Source organism: Amphiprion ocellaris, chromosome 7 (assembly GCF_022539595.1).
Source record: "Amphiprion ocellaris isolate individual 3 ecotype Okinawa chromosome 7, ASM2253959v1, whole genome shotgun sequence".
Lineage (NCBI taxonomy): Eukaryota > Metazoa > Chordata > Actinopteri > Pomacentridae > Amphiprion > Amphiprion ocellaris.
The window spans coordinates 2,817,583-2,842,591 of NC_072772.1; the positions used below are offsets into that span (position 1 = coordinate 2,817,583).

At 40.8% G+C, this 25,009-nt stretch overlaps 2 protein-coding genes across 4 annotated transcripts in view; both read left to right on the forward strand.

Annotated features, from left to right (window-relative positions):
- The first annotated feature begins 561 nt into the window (after positions 1-561).
- Positions 562-7,080, forward strand: c18h3orf33 (c18h3orf33 homolog (H. sapiens)). 2 transcript variants are annotated; one of them, XM_023294323.3, is made up of 5 exons: positions 562-788; positions 2,408-2,467; positions 2,713-2,872; positions 4,479-4,639; positions 6,393-7,080. In XM_023294323.3, the coding sequence occupies exons 1-5, from the start codon at positions 627-629 to the stop codon at positions 6,645-6,647; spliced, it is 798 nt and encodes a 265-aa protein (XP_023150091.1). In that variant the 5' UTR covers positions 562-626; the 3' UTR covers positions 6,648-7,080. The 2 variants fall into 2 exon arrangements, with proteins under 2 accessions (XP_023150091.1, XP_023150090.1); XM_023294322.3 differs by having other exon boundaries at positions 599-788; positions 6,390-7,080.
- Positions 7,081-8,621: 1,541 nt separating this feature from the next.
- Positions 8,622-25,009, forward strand: part of plch1 (phospholipase C, eta 1) — a 66,887-nt gene continuing 50,499 nt past the window's right edge. Inside the window, exons 1-2 of one of the 2 annotated variants that reach the window (XM_023294321.3) lie at positions 8,622-8,801; positions 17,428-17,549. In XM_023294321.3, the coding sequence (XP_023150089.2) occupies positions 17,471-17,549 (79 nt within the window). In that variant the 5' untranslated portion in view covers positions 8,622-8,801; positions 17,428-17,470. Of the gene's footprint in view, positions 8,802-17,427; positions 17,550-20,064; positions 20,756-25,009 lie in introns of those variants that run through there. The other variant, XM_035940987.2, reaches the window with a different exon arrangement.

The following is a 25,009-nucleotide window of genomic DNA, read 5'->3' on the forward strand; positions in this document are numbered from 1 at the left end:
AATTTGTGGTAATGGGGGCGTCATCCGGCTTCAAGTAGCTCCATGACTTCACAGTTTACAAGATGAAAGCTCCAGTGCATCTGTCACACAGTGGGCACTCCTCAGTGATGTATGTTACTAAACATGTTTCTCTGTAAAACATCTGCGGCTTGTGTCAGGTATGAGAAAAACTCGGGAGTTTATTGGAGGGGGAAATGCGCTTTTATTGCAGAGACAATACACGTTTATAAACATGAATATTAAAAAGAGGGTTATTTTATTGTGTGATTGAGCCATTTGCTTTGTGCATTGCATTGTGCTGCAGATATGAAGTAGTAATCTAGGTCAAATTGTACAGACAAAGATGGATACGTCACTGATCCCAGCGGAATTTATTAGGTTAATAATGTGATTCATTCTCAAATGCAATGCATGTGCAACTTCTGTGCAAAATCAGCTTTTGGCGTAATTTCCACACTCACACCGCAAAAATGTAAAATGCATTGTTTTTTTAGGAGGGGGCTTTTATAACATATCAACTTGATGCAGTCACTTCGTCCTGTCATTTTGTTGCAGACCACAGGGCGGAGACTGTGCACAGGCCTCATTACTCCTGGAGCGTCCCTCCCAAAGAGGCGGAGCGACGGATGCATCGAGAAAGTGTCAACAACATGCCGGAGTCTTCCACAGAAACAGAAACTGAGGAGGGGAAGAGGGACAGACAACAAAGAGATGAAGCAACACTTTCGTCTCACAACGTCGTGTCTGTAATATCTCAGTTCGCAGATGATAATTTAACCCTTGTGCGGGTAGGAGTCTCCTTTGTTTGAAAGCAGCGATGCATGGGCATGAATGTACAATATGGTCACTTTACTGGCATACTGTACGTGCACACCCTGCAACTGCATTTAATGTTTCACTTGGTGGTGGCCTGTTTATAAAATGGGAGAGATGGGGGACATTGAAGACAGAAATATGAGCATTTATTAAAGCATCCATGACCAACTTCCTCCAAGCTACACCTCAGTCATCACACTGAGCAGATATCCTATCAGCAGTTGTCCCCAGCAGCTTTTGGTGATCCTGTGTCCCTGTCATCTGTCTTTCTCATTGTCAGTCTCCAGAACGCTGTCAGCTGGGTTAATGCTATTCCTAATATACACTGATCAGCCACACCATTAAAATCACTGACAGTTTAAGTGATTATCTTGTTACAAAGCAATGTTCTGCTGGGAAACTCTGTGTCCAGGTGTTCATAATATTGCTGCAGACCAAACAACAGCACTCATACGGGGGTACTTTAAAAGAAATTCTTGGCCTCACCAGGAAACAAGGGGCTTAACTTCAATTTTAATTGTATACTACAAAGCCTTATGTCATTGTCCACAAAAACTCAAATGTTTGAGGCAATCAAAGAAAAACAGAGGGGAAAGCTGGTGTGCTGTTGCTCTAGGACAGTGTCCATCCACACACCATCAGGTGGCAGAAGCTGCTAAATGTGGCTTTGAACTGTTGCCCCATGAACCTTACTCATCCAATCTGATTTCTATCTGCTTCTTAAACTGAAATCACAATTGTCTGGTCACCATTTTCAGAGTGATGATGAATAGAATAGCTTTATTGTCATCATACATGGAGGGATGACAAAAATATATGACATCCTGCATGCTGCTGAGGAGTATCTGGAGGCTCAAAATGCGTCCTTCTTCCACAAACGGACAGTGAAGCTTGAACATCGGTATACCAAGTGCATTAAAATGAAAGGAAACTATGCTGAAAATAATTCAAGAGCACTTTTTCTCCAGTCACCTCCTGGTATAGTTGAAAACTCCCCTCGTATGTGGCAGCGGCCTCCCAAAGCAGAGCAGTGCAGTTCACCACACTGCAAAAACTGCTCAGGACAGGCTTGAGGAGCACAGCCAAGAGCTCTAAAACCTCCAAACTCCAGGAGATGATCCATAGAGGCCTCGCCCTGGGCAGCTGAGGTTCAATTGATCCAGCGGACTGCCTACTAAAAGTCCACCACCATCCACCACACCTCCACATGTCAAAGTGTCCTTGGGCAAGACACTGAACCTAAAAAGAGTTATTCCCTATGGCAGCTCTGTTGCCACTGTTTTTTGAGTGTGTGTGTGAGTGAATGGATGAATGAGAAACACATTGTAAAGTGCTTTGAGCACCGCTAAGGTAGAAATGGCATATACACGTGCAGATGATACAAGAATCCCCTGCCCATGTCCCTCTGCCAATCACCACAGGACACCCCCAGAAGTCCCACATTTCGGCAGATCAGAACAGTTTTTGGCAGCATAAGGGTGACCCACTCAATATTAGTAAGGTGGTTTTAATGTTGTGGCGGATCCACGTGTGCAGTCTGATGGCATCGCTGTCATTCGGTCAACTGTATTCTTTCTTTCCTCTCACTCAGAACATGAGCACTGGACTGGCCATTGCTGGTGTGATTGTAATAGCAAGGAGTATCAAACTGGTAAGAGAGATAAACACATGCTGGGAAAATAATGACAGTTACATGTTGAATAAATTGCAGATTTAACTAAATATTGCTTAGTGAAAATTTAAAACCAAAGTTCCTCGTAATTCAAGTGTGGAAATGTACAGAGAATTCCTGTTGCATATTATAATAGTAGACAGACAGGGTGTTAATGCATTGAATTTCCACATATTGTACCCATATCAATCATTAAATGTTCCATTCTCATTCTACCTGTCCAGATGACCAAATTTCAAGCTGTATGCCAGATCCCTTCTCGTTTTATTGAGAGGAACGTCAGCCTTCGTGGGAAAGTTCATTCCATCACAGAGAGAGGACTCGAAGTGGAGCATGTCCCAATTTATCTGCCAGTTCTCTCTCCATTACTTTCAAAGCACAAGGGTAATGTTGGGGGTTTCCTTTGAGGGAAATCATGAGAGCATGTGCAATATAACGCAAAAAATATATACAATTCAGAGCTAGTGATTTAAAGCCAGCTTGTATTTCAGCACGGACAGTTTCTAAGTGGAGTGTGCCCTTCACAATAAAAGCTAACGAGGCATCTGGAAGAATCAAACTCACTCCTGCTGTGTAATAATTTGCAGTAGGTGCACCTTTGTATCCTGTTACACCAAGGATGCTATTGTGACATTTTTGCTTTGTAAAGTCAGAGTCAGATAAATTTCATCATCTTGTCATGCTGAGAGTGAGAGGTAAGCCTGTTAGCTGTTAAATCAAATTATAGTTATCGCTGAGCAATAAAATCAAGTTGCTCATGCTTTATATAGAGTGCAACATCAGCTACTTCAGTGTGAAGGACTCATATGAAGAAACCAGTGTATGTTTCAGATACAACCTTTGTCCCATTTGACCTCCAGGCTTCAAAGCTGATTAAATCAGTTATTTTGGGGTGGGGACAATTTACTGATATTCAGTGGATCTTCTTAGTCAAAATTAGTTATTTACTCTCTCTCTCTCTCTCTCTCTCTCTCTCTCTCTCTCTCTCTCTCTCTCTCTCTCTCTCTCTCTCTCTCTCTCTCTCTCTCTCTCTCTCTCTCTCTCTCTCTCTCTCTCTCTCTCTCTCTCTCTCTCTCTCTCTCTCTCTCTCTCTCTCTCTCTCTCTCTCTCTCTCTCTCTCTCTCTCTCTCTCTCTCTCTCTCTCTCTCTCTCTCTCTCTCTCTCTCTCTATATATATATATATATATTCCCAGCGGTCCTTAATATCTCAAAACTGTTTTGACACTGACTTTTTGATATTAAGTATCAAAAACTGTGATGCATTAAAAGCTGATGTTAAATATATTGCCAGATTTGAAATCTTTGCTTCTTAGACCACATAAGTTCAAGAATTTTAACTGACTATACCCCAAAATTGACAGTATAACATATATATAAATATATGCTCAACAGCTCAAAAACTTCTGTGCTTATATGAAAAGTAGTATAGCCAGTTTTTGAGAATCCTAGTCAGTTTAACTTCTTGTATGGTTGCTTGCGTTTATATATCATTCAACATCTAAGAGGTTTTTGAATGAAAGTTTTGTTGACCTTTTGTTGAACTCAAAGTCCATCCTCCACACTGTGCATTGCTATTGCATTTGGTTATTGATGAGCTAATAATTAGAATTTTTTAAAAAACTGTTCTATTATTGTAGCTGTTTAGGTCATTTATTTATTTATCATAGATCTATCTCACATTTTACTGCAAAATGTTATTTATTCAGTATGCTGCTGGACCTCGGTACAAATTGACCCTCATATTTTTGGCATGTCTGAGCAACAATAAACTGAACTGCACTGCATATAAAAAGCAGCATTTTGCTATTGATACCAAAAGGCTTGGGTAGCATATTGACACTACTATGAAAAGCTATGATACAATAAAAAGCTTTACATTGTGCAGAAATACACTCTTGCCATGCAAATCAAGATGAAGCTACACAGTTCAGCTATAACTGGTAATTTACAGCATCATGTATGATAAATTCCCTTTCTTTGTCCTCTTCAGATGTGTCCACAGGACCTTTGCTGGTGCGTCTTGCAGGAGTGGAGCTGACACCAGAGGGACGAGTGTGGCTGCAGCAGAATGTGGCTCCTGCACAAACAGTGTGGCTGAAACTTGTCAGCCGAGAGGACAACACACTGCACTGTCTGGTATCTCAAAGCAGAGTGAGTATCAGGCAGTGTCTGAAAATATACACTGAACGCAGATTTAAGCACAGCATGTCATATTTTATGAAATTCTGTTCATTCTTTTCAGATGGGGGAATAAGTATATGTTGTTCCAGCACACAGCATCTGGACAAATATGGAAATAATAACAGACAATAGATTGAGAGTTAGGTCTTAGACCAGAAATCATGAGCCAGTAAAGACTCACACTTCTGTGATGCATAGAGTTAATGAAATTGCTGATTCTGGCTTATGTGATATTGTCCCACTGTTTCTGATTTGGCAAAGTTTGTCGACAATTTGCTGGATAGGATCATATTGTCCAATCCACATGTCCGTCCAGAGTTGTCAAGAATGATTTCTCGGGTGATAAATGGAGGGGTGGTGGACATTCAAGTGCCTGGCTACATCCCTAAGTGACATGCCAGCAACCAGCACCTAGCCAGCAGCCCTTTCTCATCTTTATCTTTGCATTTGTTATATCATGTCATTTGAATAAAACTGGATTTTTAAAGCTGCCTTTTACAGTCACTGTTTAAAGGCGTGTCTGTGTGCTGGTCACGCTATCTTGTCATTGTCCTTCATAGCCACACCTGACTGGGGTGTGGTTCAGCTCAGCTGTTGAGAATTTGTCACCAAGTGAATAGCCCAATGATGTTTGTGCACAACTGGCTAAACTTTCCTTTTCTAACCACAACAATAGAAATTAGATTTTTTAGTTTTTCTGTGAGTCAGAAAGAACACCAATGACACTTAAATGTTTGCTCACGGCACACTATGTATTATGCATTGGATGATTACTAGAACTGGGAGTTCAGGCATATGGGTTCTGTAAAGCGTCTTGAGGCAATTTGACCTGTAATTGGCGCTATATAAATAAAATTGAATTGAACTATGCGTGATAGGTTACTAAGCAAGCATGGTTGTCTGTCTTCTCTGTGTCAGCCCTATGATGGACTGGTGACATGTCAGTAGTGTAACCTGCCTCTTGCCCAGTGGCTGTGATAGGCTCCAGCCCCCCATGACTTTGCACAGGATAAATATGATATATTTATGCAGTTTTAGGACCGTGCTTGTAGGTATGCATTTTCAGGATCCTTGTTTGTCAGAAAAGTTCTACCAACTAAATTGGATGATCACTAAAATGCACATCCTATAGTTTTAAAGGTTTGTTCCACCCAAAATACTAGTTTCTGTCTAAGTTTTTTTTTTTAGTTTTAAAGGTTTATTCCACCCAAAGTGTTCTCTCTAACTAATAAAATACGGTTATAAAGGTTTATTCCACCCAAAAACTACTTTCAATCCAAGTACCTGTAGTTTTAAAGGCTTATTCTACATAAATAGGACTCTCTAACAAAATATCTCTTTAAAGGTTTATTCCCCCCAAACAGTACTCTCTAACTAATAAAATGTAGTTTTTAAAGTTTGTTTCACCCAAAAGGCTACTTTTTGTCCAAATACCTATAGTTTTGAAGGTTTACTCTACCTAAACGGGACTCCTTATCTAATTAAATATGTGTTGAAATGTTTGTTCCACCCAAAACTGTATGTAGTTAATATTTTTGCTAGTGTCTGTGGACTAGAAAAGCCAGCTTCCCTTTGGAGTAAACCTGGGTCCTAGAAATGCAGCCCTGGAAATGCAGCCTCTTCTCCTGCAGACACATGCCACTCATTAGAGCAAATGGATGAATGACAGCAGCTTGCCCGCTACAAAAAGCAATTTCCCTGTCCTCTGTCATGTCTCCAGCAGGGGTCGTTATGGAGCTACTGTTTGAACGAAGAGGTCCTCAGACTCGGCCTGGCTCGGACTGCGCCCATCGCTGGAGTCCTGCCTGACTCTCGCCTCTATTGGCATCTGCACAAACGGCTGCACAAAGCAGAGGTGAAAGCTGAGAGGAAGGGTCGGGGTCTGTGGAAGGAGGACAGCCTGTGGGAGAGGACTTCCACGGCTGTTAGGGATAGTGCTTTATTCAGACTGATGAGGAGGATCTTTAAAAGGACTTGAAGTGACCGATTAATCAAAGACAGAATCCTAAAAAAGGAGTTATTTGGTTGCAAGATCCAATATACTCAAAAGTGGCAATTTATTTATTTTTTTTGTTATTTAAGGGCACGAATCCCTACTGTTAATGAAGTTTGTGCACTTGTCATATCTTAGCACAACAAAGCAACACAGGAGTTCAGAAATCTTGAAAAAAACCTGAAAAATAATCCATTGTGTCAGATTATTTTTCTTAGACAATGATATTGCAAAAAGCAGAGACTATTTTTTTCTACCCTAAATCCCTTATTACACCTGTTGCAAAGGTTTACTCTTACTGTGCTGCCCAGTCTCCAGAAGTTAGAAATGATTAAAAAAAGGTGGTTAAAAGCTTTGTCTCAAATCCTGATACTAATCCCTGAGCTTTCATTACCCATTAAACCAAAGCTGAACACAGCCTCGTCTGTTGTGTGTCTGTTGTGTGTGTGTGCGCGGGACACCCCACTGAACACAAGACAGGGGTGGGGTATGTTAATGGTCTTCCAAATGGAGAGGGGGGTCCACTTGTCCACAGTTGCTATAGAAACACCAAATGTGAAATACAAAGCGAACCAAAGGCTAAACCCTATATTGGTGGCCCTCAAACCCCATGGGAGCCTTATATGTAGTGAGTGTGAGGAGGCTTTAAGTACCTATAAAGAGGGCCCTTTTAGCTGTAATGTGACCTAGACATTAAAGAATTAAAACACTGGAATAGAAGGAAAAGGAAACCGAGCCTGTGGACTTCATTTGATTCCAGAACATTGTTTGGTTTTATTATAGACATAAATGAAAAAATATATGACAGAAATCATCTAACAGCTTATTTTATTCCCGCTGCTCTATTTTTTCCCCTCCAGGATGGTGCTTATCTGACTGCTCCTGTTATAAAATGACACCATGCAGCATATAGCTGTTACCCAGCTTCACCCATGCGAAGCAGAGGTGGAGCAGGTCCTCCAATTGAGGCCAAACTGTGATGTGTCCCGTGGGGGTGCAGGGTGAAGGAAGAGGGGATCTCAGTGTAGTGAGAGGTCGTACCGAAGCAGTCAATCCAATGGGCACAAGGAGATTAGTGCAGAGGGGAGGAGGGTCACAGGGGTAGAAGGGGATTTTGGGCTCGAGCACAAAGGCAGGAGAGGAGGAGTCAGAGTGGAAGGGAAAGGGAGTGAGGAAAGGGGAGAGATGGGGAGGGGTTGATGAATCAGCTAAGTCTCCCTTTTGTTGTGCAAATGTTACTAGCGACTGTTACTGCCAGAGAGGCCTGTGATTGGTGGGCCGGTTTAAATTGTAAGGTGCATTTCGGGGCTGATGGCTGTTGCTGCCAGACTTTGAACTGTCACTGAGGGAGGAGTGGGAGGAAAACCACGGCCGAGACACAGGCAGCAAGGGGAAGGCAGAGATCACAGACTAAAATGAGTTAGTTAACTAGTGTAGCTGCACCTTTTATCGATTATCCTCCCATGACAATTTGATATTTGTGCAATTAATGATATATAAATGTATTACATGGTCACTTCATATTTTGTGGTTCAAAAACACTCTTAAGTAGCTGCTTATTAATGCAAATAAAAGAAAATCCTTTCTGAATGTCAGAAATTTGCTTAAAAACTGGGGAAAGTCTCGGACCTTGCCGTCTTTAAGTGCTACTGTGCACAGCAAAGTCTGAAAATTAAAACTACAATGTATAAAATCACGTAATAAACATTGCATTCAGTTAGAAGAAAGAAAGATCAAGTCCCGTTACAGCAGTAAAAATAGAAACAGAGTGATTTTGCATTTTGTAGAAGTATTTAATTACTTTGTTTTCTGTTTTTTGTGCTTAACTGTAACAGTTCTCTGGTTTCTGCTGTTCAAAGCAGTCCAGTCCGAAATCCACTGCAGGCTTTCCCAAACCCACCAGTCCCAACACCAGTAGTAGTCATTTGAAAAGGCACCACGCTTGTTGTAGTGGTGGGTACTTACCCACACAGTGAAGTTGCTGGGACCCTCTCTGCCTGAAACCAAACCACCGGAACTATTACTGATTTAGTGCCATGGAAGTCCGGGGCCTGAAGGAGTGCTACATTATTACTGCTGAGAGTGACTAGATTTTGTGAGGAAGCTGACACCAAAGTTTTCAAATCTGAAGTGAAAGACGTAAGTAAGCTGATGCCTGATGTGACGTTTGACCTCTTTCTTGAATAAACTGCATGACATCCCATCACAAGATGCATTTTGCTAACTTTAAAGGAACGATTCTTAACTCCACTGTGCACTTTTCCTACTATGGCAATCTGCTCACTGTTTGCTGTCACTTTAAATTTATTGTTGTATACAGTATCCAAGCAGCTGTGCACCTGTTAAACCTGTGTGCCTGGACACAAGCTCTGTTAAACACAAACTTAAAGACATGCCAGTCCTTATCTTTATTGTCCCCATCCTGGTAAGACACAGGCAGTTAGGCTTTAAACAGTTTTATACTTGGCTCATTTTGACCTCCACACATCAGCCTGAGTTGATGTGAGCACTTAGATATATTTATTTGTCCTGCATTTGACTTTTTTCCCCGTTGTGGTCAATAATTAATCAGTGTGATTGATGAAACATTTTCTGCTGTGTCCAAATTCAGCCACTTTTTGGTGCTTTTTTTGGCTATTGTGCCTCTACAACAGAGATTTTCAGCAGGGCAGCAGCATAACAAAGGCCTTTATTGCACTCAGCCGGTAGCCATCCCAGAGAGCAGGAGAACAGGGCACTCCCCCATCTCAGAGCACAGTCCTTGGGGATTTTTTGATTTGATTTGAGTGGCTTGTGTGTGTGTGGCTGGCCGGCTGTGAAAGACAAAGAGATTTAAAGAGACAGAGAGGTGGTGTCACTGAAATGCACCCCCAAAACACAAAGGTAATCTCTGGTTCTCCTGCCAAACCTCTCAGAGCTTTATCAACATCTAACACAAGGAGTGTCTTTGTGTGATGAAGCATACATGTAAACTGACATCAGTGTATCAACCCGCAGTCCACGTGCAGGCACTTATAATTTGCAGGTCACCCTTGTTAATTGATTTTTCTCTTTAAATGAGGCAGGTGTTTGCCTTGCCTGCTGTAAACAGACATTGGTAAGCAACTATAACACTGTGTCGCTGCTCTATCACACACCCACGTGCACTGTGAAGGCTGAGTGTGTGTGTGTGTGTGTGTGTGTGTGTGTGTGTGTGTGTGTGTGTGTGAGTGAAGGAATGCAATGGCCGTAAAGTGACTCCCTTGTTATTATGTGACTCGAAGTATTGTGGAGAGTGTATCAGCTTGCTGGTGTTGGGTTGTAGGAGTGGAAATACGACTCTTTGTGGGTGCTGTGATCCCTCATGAATAATTCTTAGTGGAAAAGAAGGAAGGAGGCAAGAGAGGGAACACTTTGGGATTGAATTAACCACACTGTGAACGTATGTACAGTATGCATGTGTAGGTAAAAGACAGTTTTGGTATATAATATTAGAAAACGAACAAGCTGTCACTATGCATTGCTGCATGTCAGAGGCCCAACATGCTCTCACTTTCTCATATCCATTTACAAACACTGAAATAGGAAGCTGTCCATGTGCTGGACTCTTCTTCTCAACATCTCTTGGTTCAGCAGAAAATCAACATTTCTTCTAGTCGATGAGGACACAACACAGAGCAGACAGATATTTTGAGGCTAAAGTAAAGTAAAAGTAAAGGATAGGAACAGAGGGGAGAGTTGAGGGGTGTCTCTACTTCAAATAGATCTGAGGATTTGACTTATGACCTTACGAACACTAAATTCCACGTTAAAGCAAGACGACCCCACCACACACACGTGCACACATGGAGGTTAAAATATGATTGAACGCATAAGAATTTACCACCTATTTGACATTCCGGTTCTTAAGTCAGAGTTTTATTTACAAAGGGCAAAGGACATCAGTTTTTCTAAATGTAACTGTGATCAAAACCGTTGAATCTTGCCGGTTAAAATAATAATCTCAGGTTGTACTAGGAAGCCCCACATGATTCCGTTCCCGAAACTTCTTATCTTTGTTATTTCATTTTCAACATCAGCACTCTCATGATATCTATTTCAGGCCCGAATCTTAACAGGATGCAAGGCAGTTCCTCTGTTTACACTGCTTTTGTTTTTACAACCCCAATAATGTAACTACTGTGTCTGTTAACAAGCTCAGATAGCTGCCTTGATCATCCTGGCCCTCTGTAACTCAACGCCGGCCCATCAGTAACCTCCAGGTTCATTCTGTCACCTTATCAGGTCAAAAGGTCACTGAAACAGGCCTGACAGAGCAACCGAGAGTGGACAACGTCCTCCTGTTAAATATCATAAAGGTCTTTGTAGAGATGAAACAATGAGCTCGTTGATTAATCAGTTATCAGAAAATTAACTGGCAACAATTCTGATAGTGGCTGAGATTAGAGTATTAACAGCTTTTCTCAGTTTAATGTAATTACAAGCAGCATATATTTGGATTTTAAATTGTTAGACAAAAAAAATCAAATGTAAACATTATGCTGGGCTAGAAACTGGATTTTTCTGCTATTTGTAGACATGAATGATCAACAACAGGATCCAAGCTGTAATCATGCAATACTTACTATGAAAAATAAAGTAGTGAGTAGAGGCAAATGATCTGTGAAAAAAATAACATTGCTGTTATTTTACATTAGATATTGTAATATAAGTTAATATTTTAGTGGGACTTCTAATGTTTTGGGATTTTTTGAATTTCTTTTTCCTATAACAATATAAAATAAATAACACTGGTGATGTGACTTTTGCTGTGGTCTGTGCCAAACAATCATTTTCCCTTTCATCTTAAAAATCTGATTTACCGACTGGTATGTCTATATAGCACCACGATATTTACTTTTTAGTTGCTTATTCTGACATTTTTATCTTTAACTCAAAAAACTGCAGCTCCTTTAACAACAGTAGCTCCAACAGTAAACTTACATGCGCAATCAACTAAATCACAAACATATAAACATTTTTTAAAATAAAAACCACAATTTCCATAAAGTTGAAGGACAATTGTTTTACTGTTTCCCTTGCAGCCAATACAGCTTGTACATTGGTTAGTTAGTGAGTCACTCCATCTGTCTAGCCATCAGCATGCCAGCACTGTTTACTCTGGTCTGATAACCGCTTAACAAGCAATTACAAGCTACTCATTGACTCTACATGTAGGTAGTTTACAGGCTGTCTTCCATTAGCTTCCTTATCATCCCAACTTGTAGTTAAGGGAGATGTTTAGAGAGTAACATAATTGTGTTGGATATAAGTCTGAGCCTCTTATCTATGTGTGTTTACCAGTTTAAGGAAGGTCTGAGGAGAGTTTACGCAGGCTAATTAAAGTAAAACCCACAACACTGTTGGAATTTACATATTCATGTATACATACACTACCATTCAAACGTTTGGGGTCACTTTGAAATATCCTTGTTTTAGAAAGCCTTCTTTCAATGAAGATAACATTAAATGAATCATAAATCCAGTGTAGACATTGTTAATGTGGTAAATGACTATTCTAGCTGGAAACAGCTGATTTTTAATGGAATATCTCCATAGAGGTACAGAGGAACATTTCCAGCAACCATCACTCCTGTGTTCTAATGCTACATTGTGTTAGCTAATGGTGTTGAAAGGCTCATTGATGATCAGAAAACCCTTGTGCAGTTATGTTAGCACATGAATAAAAGTGTGAATTTTCATGGAAAACATGAAATTGTCTGGGTGACCCCAAACTTTTGAATTGTATTGTATGAACACAGGGATCTAAACAGCTGATAATCATCCAGTATTTATGACAGCTGGCCCCATAAAATAAAATAATACATCCATTGTACATCTCATTATTCATGTCCGGGTAGCGTGCTCTTTGGCATGTGTCAGCATGGAGCGACAGATGCTGCTGTCTTTGTGTTTATGTCATGAGAGGGCTATTGTTTAAAGCACTCATGTATGAGGATGTGGCATGCAAACTGCAGACGTAAACATAGACATGGATTATTATAATAACATTCCAGTTTATTCCACTTTCCATAATGATTCCATCAGAACCTCTCTTCTCTTTATCTCCAGGTACATTTAAATGTTGTTTTAAATTTGCATTCACTGTAGTGAGGTTTGTATTAATCTAAAGCTAGAAAACATGGTGACAGTGAGAGCTTAACACACTATTCCAAAGTAAGAAAACACAACCAAATGTAGAAAAGAACTGCAAATAGAGAAAATACAACTAACTATAGACACACTGAGATACAGATGGAGGACAAATTTAAGGAAAAAAACTACCGTAAATATAGTGTCTCAGTAAGATGTTAGCCACTGCACGCCACCAGATCACCATTGTGCTCCTTGAACCAGCAAGTGTCTGGAACTTTTAGGGAGGGATAAACACTCTTCTTTCAAGTGATATTTCCTAATGTGGTGTGCTGATGCTGGACATGGAGAATGCTGTCTAACACATTGGTCAAAAATCTCCCATCTGCTTTGAGATATGGTGACTCTGAAGGCCACACCATATAATTTACATAGTTTTTATACTCCGCAAAACATCTGTTGACCTTGTGTGCCTTAATGATGGAGGCACTGTCATCCTGTAAGAGACCCTTCCCATCATAATAGAAACTTTTCATCATCGGATAAAGGAGATCACTCAAAACAACTTTGGTTTCCAGTGGTTTAGGTCTATTCCTTCCCTACCATACCAGTAAGATGTCCTCCACAGTATAAAAGAGTCAACAAATCCCCTCAATGTAGACATTCAGTGTTCAGGGTTTTCCTTTAATTTGTCACCCATCTCTGCACATATCTAATATCTGGCTCATCCAAGCACAATATCTGAACAAAAAAAAAAAAAAAATGTTTTCATCAGTCTTTTAACATTCTTAGATCGCGGTCGTTTAACTGACTTCAGTAGCTTCGTCACTTCTTCTCAGGAAATGCCTCCTGTAGTTTGTGCCACTTGCAGTATTTCTAGTCTTTGTAGTGTTTTAAAACTGGTGAATTTTTCTTAGTTTGCTTATGTTTTGTTTATTTGCCTGTGTTTCCTAAGTTGCAGTGTGATGAGCTCTCAGAGCTGCTGTGCAAAAAAGACGTACTGCGTTGTTATTATCTGAAACTACATGCAAATACTCCACAGTGGCTCATAAACCTCAGCATCTGCATGTCGTTGTTCATTATCATTCCCACTCTTATCTCACTAAACTGAAAACATATGGCAAAAGCTTACGTACCCTTAGCTGCCTGCACGCTGAATGCATAAACTAAAGCCTTTAAACTACTATAGAATATTTAAAGATCCAAAACTTATGGCAAGAAACAGAAAGAGATTATGAAAGAGCAATAAGCAAATCTGTTAGCAGGTTATCTAAACTGTGCACTTCAAATATAGGTAAAAATTTCACATTGTAACAAGGAGCTTAACTGGGAGGTCAAAATGTGACTACAACAGATACAAAACCGTTCTTTATCAATATATAGGTGCATTATATTTGAAGTGACAACTTGCACCTCACTTAAGTCTTAATTTTTTTTACTATATTATTTTCCAAAAACATCTGATTGATGTTTCAAAGTCCTGCATTCATGCTAATACTATTTTTCTAACTTTAAAGACAGAATATTTGCCTCCTTAGTCAGAGGATAAAGTATACCAGAAGAAATCTAGCGAGATAATTAGAATATTATGTATCAACACTGCCTAAATAATAATATGGGTGCTTGTATGCTGTGAGACATTGATATATATGTAGCTGTCAGATAAATTAAAAATGTGCTTCACATGCACAACAGACAAGAAAAGCATTAAAATGCTGCATTCATTTGTTTGAGATTCTATTACATCACTTTGATTTAAATATTCGCTTCAACAAAACCTTTAACTTAGGGGCATCCTCGACCTACTTTAAACAGGACCCAAGATAGAGTCGTTCTGCCAGTCTGGCAGTGAAATATTTATTTTTAAGCTGCTCTCTGTCCCACTAAGTAGACCAATAGACATGAGAGAACAGAGTGTTTTCCCCTGAGCTTTGGACACTCTATAGATGAGACGACTTCTAGAGTTACATGCAGTCAGAAGAGTCATTTTACAGACTCTTATGACGTGAGCATGACTGTGTACACACACGCCACACAAATATGACAAACACTCATACACTGAGACACAGTTTGCCCAACCTAAAGCGTGTGTTTATGCTTTTATGAGCTTATTATTAATAGACCAGTAGTTAATACATTTATTTTCAAAATTGCTGAAACTCAGTTGACAAGATTGCACGTTTTTAAAGTGATTCTGAAGCTACAATAGTCAGCCCGTGAACTTAGTTTATCACACAGAGCAGAAACAAGTGACTGGCTATATGTTGTGTGTGTTAAATAGAAAGCAGTCTCTGTTGGCTGCTTGGCAACCTCACAGTGACAACAACATCGGTCACGGCACGCAGCCCAGAAATGCTTAACTATATGACCCCCTGTAAAGCCTCAATGTGCCATTTTACACTTAAGTTGTGCCAATTTAAAAGAATTCTAATTTCCATACTCATTTTGTGGATTATGTCATTCTATGATAGCTGCATGTTGTACTTCTTAGCTGTTGGCTGTTTAGCTTCATATTTAATGAACAGACAAGAAGTCAAGATCAAATATAAGCTGTTTCCCAAGTGGATTCTTTCAGTTTTTTTTTTTTTTTTATAATTTTCATGCAGTTATCCTTAGCCAGAGTGGCTGACACAAGAGCAGTGTGCCAATATGTAGTCATTTTAATCAATACACAGCATCCAATAATTCACAAGTGTCTGTTTCCTCCTATTTTAATTAGCTGTGTCTGTGTCACTACCACAGACATACTAATTACTAAAGGGAATAAGAATTAATTGCACTGTGTTTATTTTATATTATTTCCGTGTCTGTCTTTGCACAGCATTTAAAACCTTTGCTGACTCACACATTCTGATGAATTTTTCATCCCACGTGACTTGAGTGTTTATTGCGGTTTCGTATAATCTATCTGCATCACAGCCTGACATGCCATTAAAGCTGCTCAAACAATGTCCCCAGTCATCTGCCCCTCCTGCTCAACCCTTGTCTCTAATTTGGACTCTGTTATGAAAACAAACAGTCATTTAGAAGCATTATTCTATAATTAAGCAATAATCCACGAGGGGCCGTTCCTCAGCAGCTGAGAGGCGTTGCAGCCACAAGGTGAGGCCGAGTGCGATGACTAAGCCTCGGGTGGCTTTTTGTGCTTTTAACATGAAAGTTGTCACATCTTCCATAATTGAAATGCCTTTTCATTAAGAAGACATTATGGCATAAAATCAAAGCTGTATTTGTCTCACTACCAAAGCCATAGACTTCACGGATTATCTGAAATATGCACTTTTAAAGCCTGTTTTAACTGATTTTGGTGTTGTTTTCTTTAAGCACTATCACCCCTGTGTTTTTTCCCCCCATGCTTTGTTGCAGTGGTGATTTTTTGTGCTTTTCTTTCTCTGTATTTCTTGCAAAGTTACCACCCTGCACCATAGTCAGCAGTTTAGAGCTAAATCAGCAATTAATCAATAATGGGCTTATATTATTTAAATGGTATATTCTTGTAAAATAGTGCTAAGACACATTTAAAATGCTGGATTATGCACTCACTGACTTGTACTACAGGGTCTCATTTTAACAGATGAATGAGCCTCAGTCCACACATCACAGGCCTGGTTTAAAGAAAGGTGACGGTAGGGTCACAGGAAAGCACTTTCACCTCAAAGATACTTGACCCCTGAGCTCTTCGTGCTCGACCAGACAGTCACCTCTCGTCAGGTCAGCCGGCACCAGACGCCAGTAACTGTCCCAGAGGCTCCAGGCCTTTTCCAGATCCGTACATCTTCCTGTGTGTGCGTCAAAGAGAGAATGTGTTTGTAGTAGCAGTAAATCACACAAGAAAGACAGACGAGCAACAGGTGGGGAATCACTGAGAACTGGCAGCGGGAGCGGCAGAAATGAAAGGCAATCAGGAGGAAGAAGTGGAAAATTCAGAATCCTGGAATTATGGCGAGCAGAAACGGAAAGGAGATAAATGAGAACACATGTTGAGAGATAAAGTGGAGGGGGGAAAATCAGAGGGAGCAAAAAAAGGTGATCAAAAGGAGCTGGCTAGAGAAAATGGGAGCTGATCAGAGAAGCTATTCATGGTGAAGATGTGGAGACAGCGAGGAGTCTGGATCATGGGTGGCCTGAATGGTCACAAGATGACCCTGAAATCCATTTCTTGTTACATGCTGATTGTGATCAGTATCCTGATTCTGGAAGAAATCCAACCCACGTACTATAAAAAAAACAATCTCAGAAGCAAAAAAATGACTATTTACCAAACTGAAAATACATCGTTCATGTTGCATAATTTCTTATCTTTGTATATTATGCAAAAATATGTCATTCTAATTGCTTCTTGGTGCAAAAATCTCTACATTTTGCCACTACAAATATCAGAATCTTAGTTTTCTGTCCATATTATAACTTAATCCATCTCCCTCTGGAAAGAAATCAACTGTTCTTTTGTACCTCTTGTAAATATTTTTTCTTCTTTTAGATTAAATCTTGTCCTGCTTGTTTTGAGATTTATGAGTGGGCTCATATCAGAAGACAAGGAGCTCATTTCTTTCTTCTTTTTTTATGTCTTATATTTAATAAGATTGATTTTTCCATTCTTTTGATTCCTTAAAAATGTCTGGACAACACTCATCAATTTTCTTCTCCTTCATAGATCATCCAGTTATTTGTCCTCTTGCGTCCCTCCTCGTCTCACCATGAGCTCCTGGGTGGTGAACAGGAAAGGAGAGCCTCAGTACCGACGGCACTTCCTGACAGACAACAGCATCTTTCATGGTAATTAACAAACACACACAATAAGAACACTAGAATGTGTAAAATACAATGTGCTGTATGCTCCCTCTCTCTACAATAACTGTATGTTAATGGAATGGACACTAGAGGGAGACTCATGTCCACTAATGTTCCAGAAACACTAAGACTTTTAACATCAGGCAACACAGATAAGATACAGTCTTCCTAATTCAGAAAACCTTCTTTCTGTTAACTGTGGCACTTTAAACCTTCTGTAAACCACTGAATCATTGTGTGATATGACTGAAAAACTGTCTGTAGAGCTTTAAGCTGGAAATTGTATTTTCTAGTTGATATAAAAAAAACTGACATCCATTTCTCCTCAAAAACAGAAAAATCATCCATCCATCCATCCATTATCTATACACCGCTTAATCCTCACTAGGGTCATGGGGGGGCTGGAGCCTATCCCAGCTGACTCAGGTGAAGGCAGGGGACACCCTGGACAGGTCACCACTCTGTCACAGGGCTACATATATAGACAAACAATCACTCTCACATTCACACCTACGGGCAATTTAGAATGATCAATTAACCTCAGCATATTTTTGGACTGTGGGAGGAAGCCGGAGTACCCGGAGAAAACCCACGCATGCACAGGGAGAACATGCAAACTCCATGCAGAAAGATCCCGGGAAAGCCGGGACGTGAACCAGGGACCTTCTCGCTGCAAGGCGAAAGTGCTAACCACTACACCACTGTGCAGCCTACAGAAAAATCAACATGTCTTTATTTTTGATATTTCCATCATCAACCACACACAGGGTTATGTCTGTATTTTTCTTCCGCTTAATGTCTGCACACATCATCTTGAACACCCTGACACTTCAGTGTTTATCTATCATCAGATAAAATTTTGCAAAAATAGTCCCCATTTTGTTTTCTTTCTCCTCAAAGCGGAGCTAAATGCAGATGTGTAATTGCATCAGTTTGATCTTGATGTATGAGTCTGGGATGGTGAGGCTGCACCACTGACAGATCCGCCAGACAAATCCATGACAAATCTCTGACGGCCTGCTCTGCCTCTGTGGCTGTCACACCTACAGCAGACAGACCATTTAAAGCCTCACCTTGACAATCTGCAGCCACGCCTGCAGACTGCATGTTACACACTGTACATGTGTTTGTGCTTTCTGCTTGTCTGTAGCAGAAAACAGCCTTGACTGCTTCAGTGCTCCTCTGTGGATGATGGATTGACCTGATTGATACACAGAGTAAACACAAGTGTCTGTCTCCCACTCTGACATGCTTACAAATCAGGATATCATCACATTTATGGGAACTGCACCCATTTTCTCCCTGTGTAAATGGATTTCTTGAGGCCAGTTTTGGGTTATTATTGACGTGAAAATGAATAGCCGACTGAGCATGAAATGAGAAAACATCTTAAGTGAGCTTGCACCCCTTTTCAAACCATTTCTTACAAGGCAACATATTCTGATATTAATCTAGTCGCATGCATTGATTATATTCAAGGTACCATGACGTTTTTCCAGAGGGAGAGAAGCCAGAAAATCGAACAAACTGCCTGGAAACTTCAGAGTCTGTTGATCTCTGTCTGTATTTACTCCCTCATGTCCCTGAGAGTTTGTCTATTCCTGCCAGTCTGATTTTTATTTTTTTAATGCATGCTTCTCTCTTTTCCCTTTTTATCTTCCACATAACTTTGCCTATTTCCCTTTTCCACTCTCTTGTGAATGACAGAGTGGCTGATGGTTTCGGTTTGGGCATAAATCCGTCCTGTGTGAGAAGAAGAGGGTTTTGGAGGTGGAGTGGGTGGCAGAAATTGACTCTGATCAGGCAGGTTTGGGTGACTAGAGGTCAGATCAAAGAGAGAAATCATTTGGCAGCCTCAGGTACCACACAAGGTGCTAATGGACAACACACACACACACACGCAGACACACACACACACACACACACACACACACACACACACACACACACACACACACACACACACACACACACACACACACACACAGGCAGCGTTGAACTGTGGGTGACACTGGGTGTGCAGACTTGTCTTTTTGTTCCTCCACACAGCACTAATCGATTTGGTAACCTCTGCTTTCTGGCTCTCAGTGTTTCAACACAACTCTGCCTGTGTGTGTCTGTGTGTGTGCTTGATCACTCCATAATTGTCTCCTGCAGTCCCTAAATGAAATGGCTTTAATGTGGACCAATGAGCAAGACTAATCTGGGAGCTCCAGATTGACTGAACTTTCATTAGGGAAATGACTCAACTCGGATGATACACTCCTGGCTGGACGCACACAGACAAACACACAAACACGCACAGTTTAAAGGCTAAAAAAACTATTAATGAATGTTTACACGGAACCTGCTCTTCCTCTGTGACTCTCTCTCCGCCTCTCTTGGGACTGGGAGCCCCGGTATGTGCACTGCATCCCTATTATTTCATGAAACCTGTTCCCTGCTGTGTCTCCGAGTGCGCATTATACCCAAAACTGAGGGAGACACAGACAGCGTAAAGTGGGTCATAGCGTTGGCATCCCTGCGCAATGGTGCGTCTTTTCCCCTCCTCCTGAGACTGTACACCGAGGAATAGCTGTCCACAATCAAACAAACGGACGTGGCACGAGTTCATTTTGGTGGGGAATTCAAACTGTCGCCAAACAACTGAACCAAACTGGCGGGTAAAAGCTGATGAAATGTCCAAATGGTCAACTCTCCGTGCGCTATCGTTTTCACCCCCCTTTCTGCTCATTCCACGCCCGTCTCAAGCTCTTGCTTATTAACATCCACTCTCAGTCAGTCTCCATCGAGCGCATGAGAAATCGGCTTATCGTTTCGCCTCTGTATTGCGCTTTGGCTGTGCGCGCAGAGGTGGTGGATGCGGGAGGCTTGGTTGGTTGGTGAATCCGTTCTGCAGACCGCACAGGAGGGCAGGTACTGAGGAGCGCTTTGGTTGTAGCGATTTTTTTTTTTCTGGACCCAAAAAAAGTGACACTTCATCATCATGGCGCGCATCTTGTGAGCGTCTTCGGATATCGTGGAGAAATTGACTAATCGGGCATTTTTTGATGGCATTTCGGCATTTTAAACGCTCCAACTAGGAATTAAAAACATGATGTCCAAAGCGCATGGAGGGATCTTGTGAGACCAATAACTCCAGTCCTAAATGGCAGAGCTTGAAGTTTGCAGAAATCTTAGTTTGGAGAGGGGTAAGTGATCCAATTGTCAACCTTTTAGATCGTTTGTTTTTTCTTTCTTTTTTTCTTTTTCTTTTTTTTTTTGCCTCACATAGAGACATTTCTTTGGGTGCATGCAAACAGGCTGGAGCCCAGTTTCTGTACTGCGCTTGTTGTTGTGGAGAAATGTCATCACCCACGCTGCTACAAACACTCGAGAAAGGAATCCTAATTGGGGACTGTCAATTTGCATGAGGGATTCATTATGCAATAATTAGTGGGATGTTTAGTGGCATTTGTGGATAAAGAAAGTCAGAAATAATTGCATATTATCACTCAGACGATTTATTTTGATGTGAATTTGCAAACTGCTGAGAGATTTTGATGAAGAGCAGCAGTGAAGCAGCAGGAAACTGTCCCTGGTGCTGAAAATGCCCCTTTGTGCTTGTCACTAGGGGGCAGAAAAGCCTCTTGATTTGTCAATTCTGCCCTCAGTCCATCTGGATGTGCCACATATTTCACAGCCCTACATCCTCTGCACTGTTCACAGAAAATCTAACCGTCCCTGAGATATTTATGGGTTTTGTCACTGCACCGCCTTGGTGTGAAGATGTCTGAGAAACATGATGGAGCACATAGCATCGCCACATGACTTTGCTCAGCAGCAGAGTTGGACTGGATTGTGGTTGACATCAGCAGAAAAAGGATCCTCCTGAATCCCAGACAGGGCATGTTGAGCACCACACCATTTGACAGAGGCTTGCGTCAGGCATTGATGGCAAAATTGAAGCCCTCAGCAGTCCCTGGGCTGTTAGAGACCCTTTTGCTCTCTCCCATACCGTGTCAGAAATATGGAGCATCCTTGGCACTTAAAAAGCAGAATGCTGTCAGTCTTCACCCCTGCAGTGTCTGGCTTTGTGTGTCTCTTTCTCTGTGTGAGCATTAGGGGGTTTTAGGAGCCGGGCGCCTGCTGGCCTCGGTGGACAAAAAAGCCACATTTTGGCAACTCTGGTGCCTGATGAGTTGTGTGAAAAAAGCAAGCTCTTGCTGAGAGAGAAAAATAGGGAGAAGATAATGGAGGGAGGACGGTTTGGAGGAGCATACATGGCTGCTAATCTCCTCCACATGGAGGAAATGGTTTTTCCATGTAAAATGTGTTTTTCCTCGTGTCTCTCCTGTACTGATGATGATGAATCTCAGCACGTTCACTCTTTCTTCTCTCTATCCACTCTTTGTCTTTGCCTCTTCCTTTCTGTAGCTCCGGGGCACAAACAGCAAGTAGACACCAGGAAGGAACACACTCATCCTTTCAGACCTCTGCTTTTTTAAACAGCTTCATCTTAGTTTCGGTCTGCTTTTCTTTTCGTTTCTTTCTTTTTGGGAGGGTACTTTAGGGTATCACCACAGATTCAATTTGACCGTCGAATTTAATATAAATAACAGTTGTTTGACAATCTTAGACCATTATACATGGGTGAACTTCTCAAAGTACACTGTCACTATAATGCTTAGGTAAGCCTGGAAAAAAAGCCTATTTTCAGCTGTTGTATCCAGTTCAGCAATAATCTGTCACTGGTTTATTAGTGTTCTTTCCTCCTCCACTTGCTCCTGAAGGGCCATAATTTGCATGACATAAAATTTCACTGATGTTGTGTTACCGTGTCTCTCTAAATGCTGACACAGCCACTGGCACATCACATTTGTTGTTGCCTCAAGTATGTACAGTATACAACAGAACAGAGTACACCCTTGTGAGAATCACATATGACAACGTCAAATGATTTGAAACTGTATCACCTCTCAGCAACTGCCTGTTTTTGAAGTTGACAAATAGAGTTTTGCTCTTATAGACAAACAAAAACAAATACTTTAGAAGCACCATAACTAAAATAAAGGCCCCAAAGGAGAAACTTGATCCAAAACAATTACGCTTGTGAACTTTCTCAGTTTTGCACTATGGGCTATGTCTATCTGCATATCTGCATCATGACTTCACATGGGATAAAAATTGTTAGAAGAATTTAAAAATCTGATTGTATAGAATTTAAAAATGTGATTTGACTTCACAAATATGGAAAATGATACAGGAAGATTGGTGAACAAAGAAAAATCTGTCAAAACACAGCTGTAGCAGTAATCAGGCGATACAGGATGAACTATAATACTACTAATCAATGATCCATTGACTCAGCTTCACAATCTAGTTCTGAAAAACAGACGGACAAGTGCTTCAGACCTCAGACAGGGATTATCAGAGGGAACAGCTCCAACAGTGTAAAAGACATTGCATAACGTGAACCTTTATAGATGGTATACAGGAGGAAAAAAAAAATTAGAAACATGTTTTTGATCAGACAATCCAAGACAAATTTGTTCAGCTCAATTTTGGCATGAACCTGGTCAGGACTACCATGGTGAATGCATAGTCCTGACAGTGAAGCACAGATGGAAGTGGAAGTGAGATCATATCAGGGTGCATGAGTGCAAAAGCTGTTAGGGAGATGACATTTATAGATGGCACATGAAAGCCTGAGGATATATCAAAATACTGACTGACAGGATTCCCAGTCTGCAGAAGTTATGCAGAAGAGGAATATTCCAGCATGATAACCATCCAAAGTGCACTGCCAAGAACCACACGAGTGTTTCTAAAAAAAAATGGAAAAAGTGAAAACCATGACCTGGCAAAGCATGCTGCATGACTAGAATTTAAGAGAAAACCTATGCAGTATTTCAAAGCCTGTAACTCAGCCCCTCTGGCACAGAGTTGCTGGAAAAAAGTGACAGAATATCTCTGCAGAAATTTGGTATCCTTCATGCCGCAAAGGATGGAGTCTGTCATTGAAAATGAAGTTGGATATTTTAAGTATTGATAAAAACACCAGTAATGGAAGTTGCGCTGAGTTTAGTTGGATTGAGTTTCCACTGCAGAGTCTGTATTTTTATAAAAGCTAATCTAAATGGTTATCTTTTAATGTTACACAGTAGCAGGTGATACAAATTTGAATCATTTGACATTTAGGTGATGTGCACAGGGGTGTACTGTGTAAGAAATATGCTTCTAAATTCTGCTGGGAGCATTACCAGTTTAAATCTGCAGCTGGGCAGTTTGCAAGCGCTTTTACAGTGCTACATTTACCGACACGAGAACACAGAAAGCAAATTATTCATAAATACTGGCTTTTATTTAATTTCCTTTCATCCTCTCTGCAGTTAATGAGCTACCCAGAAGCTCAGTTCACACTGCTGGGCCTCTCTTGTGTCCCGGCATGAAGCACCAGGCAGGCACCTAAAACTTCTGTCTAACATTTCTTATGAAGCCGCTGAGATCAGACAGTTTGCAGTCTGACTCTGCTGCCAGAGATACTGTATCTCAATCCGCTCACAGTCATCCAGCCTGGCTCTGGGAGGAAGAATGAAGGAGCTTTAACATTGCAGTACAAGTTATCATCAATATATACCGACTGTGCACATAACCACACACACACACACACACACACACACACACACACACACACACACACACACAAACACACACACACACACACACACTCTCAGTTTTCAGTTCCCGCCTTTGAAGTCAGCGCTGAACTCCTCCACTCGGGGAGCCCCCTGTAGCATCTTTGGTGAATGTATTATCATGCTGCAGTTGTCATGTGTTTATTTTTATTCCGGTGCTGCTCCACACTCTGCACCCCGGAGGGACCTGGGAACCCATTTGTAGCATCAGTGACTGGAGAGCTGCCTTGAGCGCTTTTAATTAGGTGAAGTGAGTGACTGTGGGATAAGAGCATGTGTTTTTCCTCCTTTTAGCTCATGGTTTCCTCATATTTCATAACCTTTTATGTTGCTAATAAGAAGGCCTCCCAAAATATTTGTGACTGCTGCCATACAGGCTTTTTGTAATTAGTTTGGTTTAAAAGGTGTTTATATTTGAATGCATCCCCCTACGTGCCAATAAATAACATTTGCTGTCATTGTGCTGCTGCAGAATATGCACTGGTGAGAAAACACAGTCAGTGATTTACTGTGATTTTCATGAACATGGAGCATTTAGAGCAATTAGTGGGAAACACACAAAACATGAAATTGACAGAAAAACTGTTTTTGTCAAACATATACAATTTAGACATGCAAAAAATGAATCACTTTGCTGATTCCAAGCATTCAGTTCAGTTTAATTCCATTCAGATTTCTCACTTTCATAACCTTGTTGACATATTTTTTTCGTACCAAATCTGTGACAGTTGCTCAAATGCATTTCAGCAAAAATGCCAGTAAGCGAAC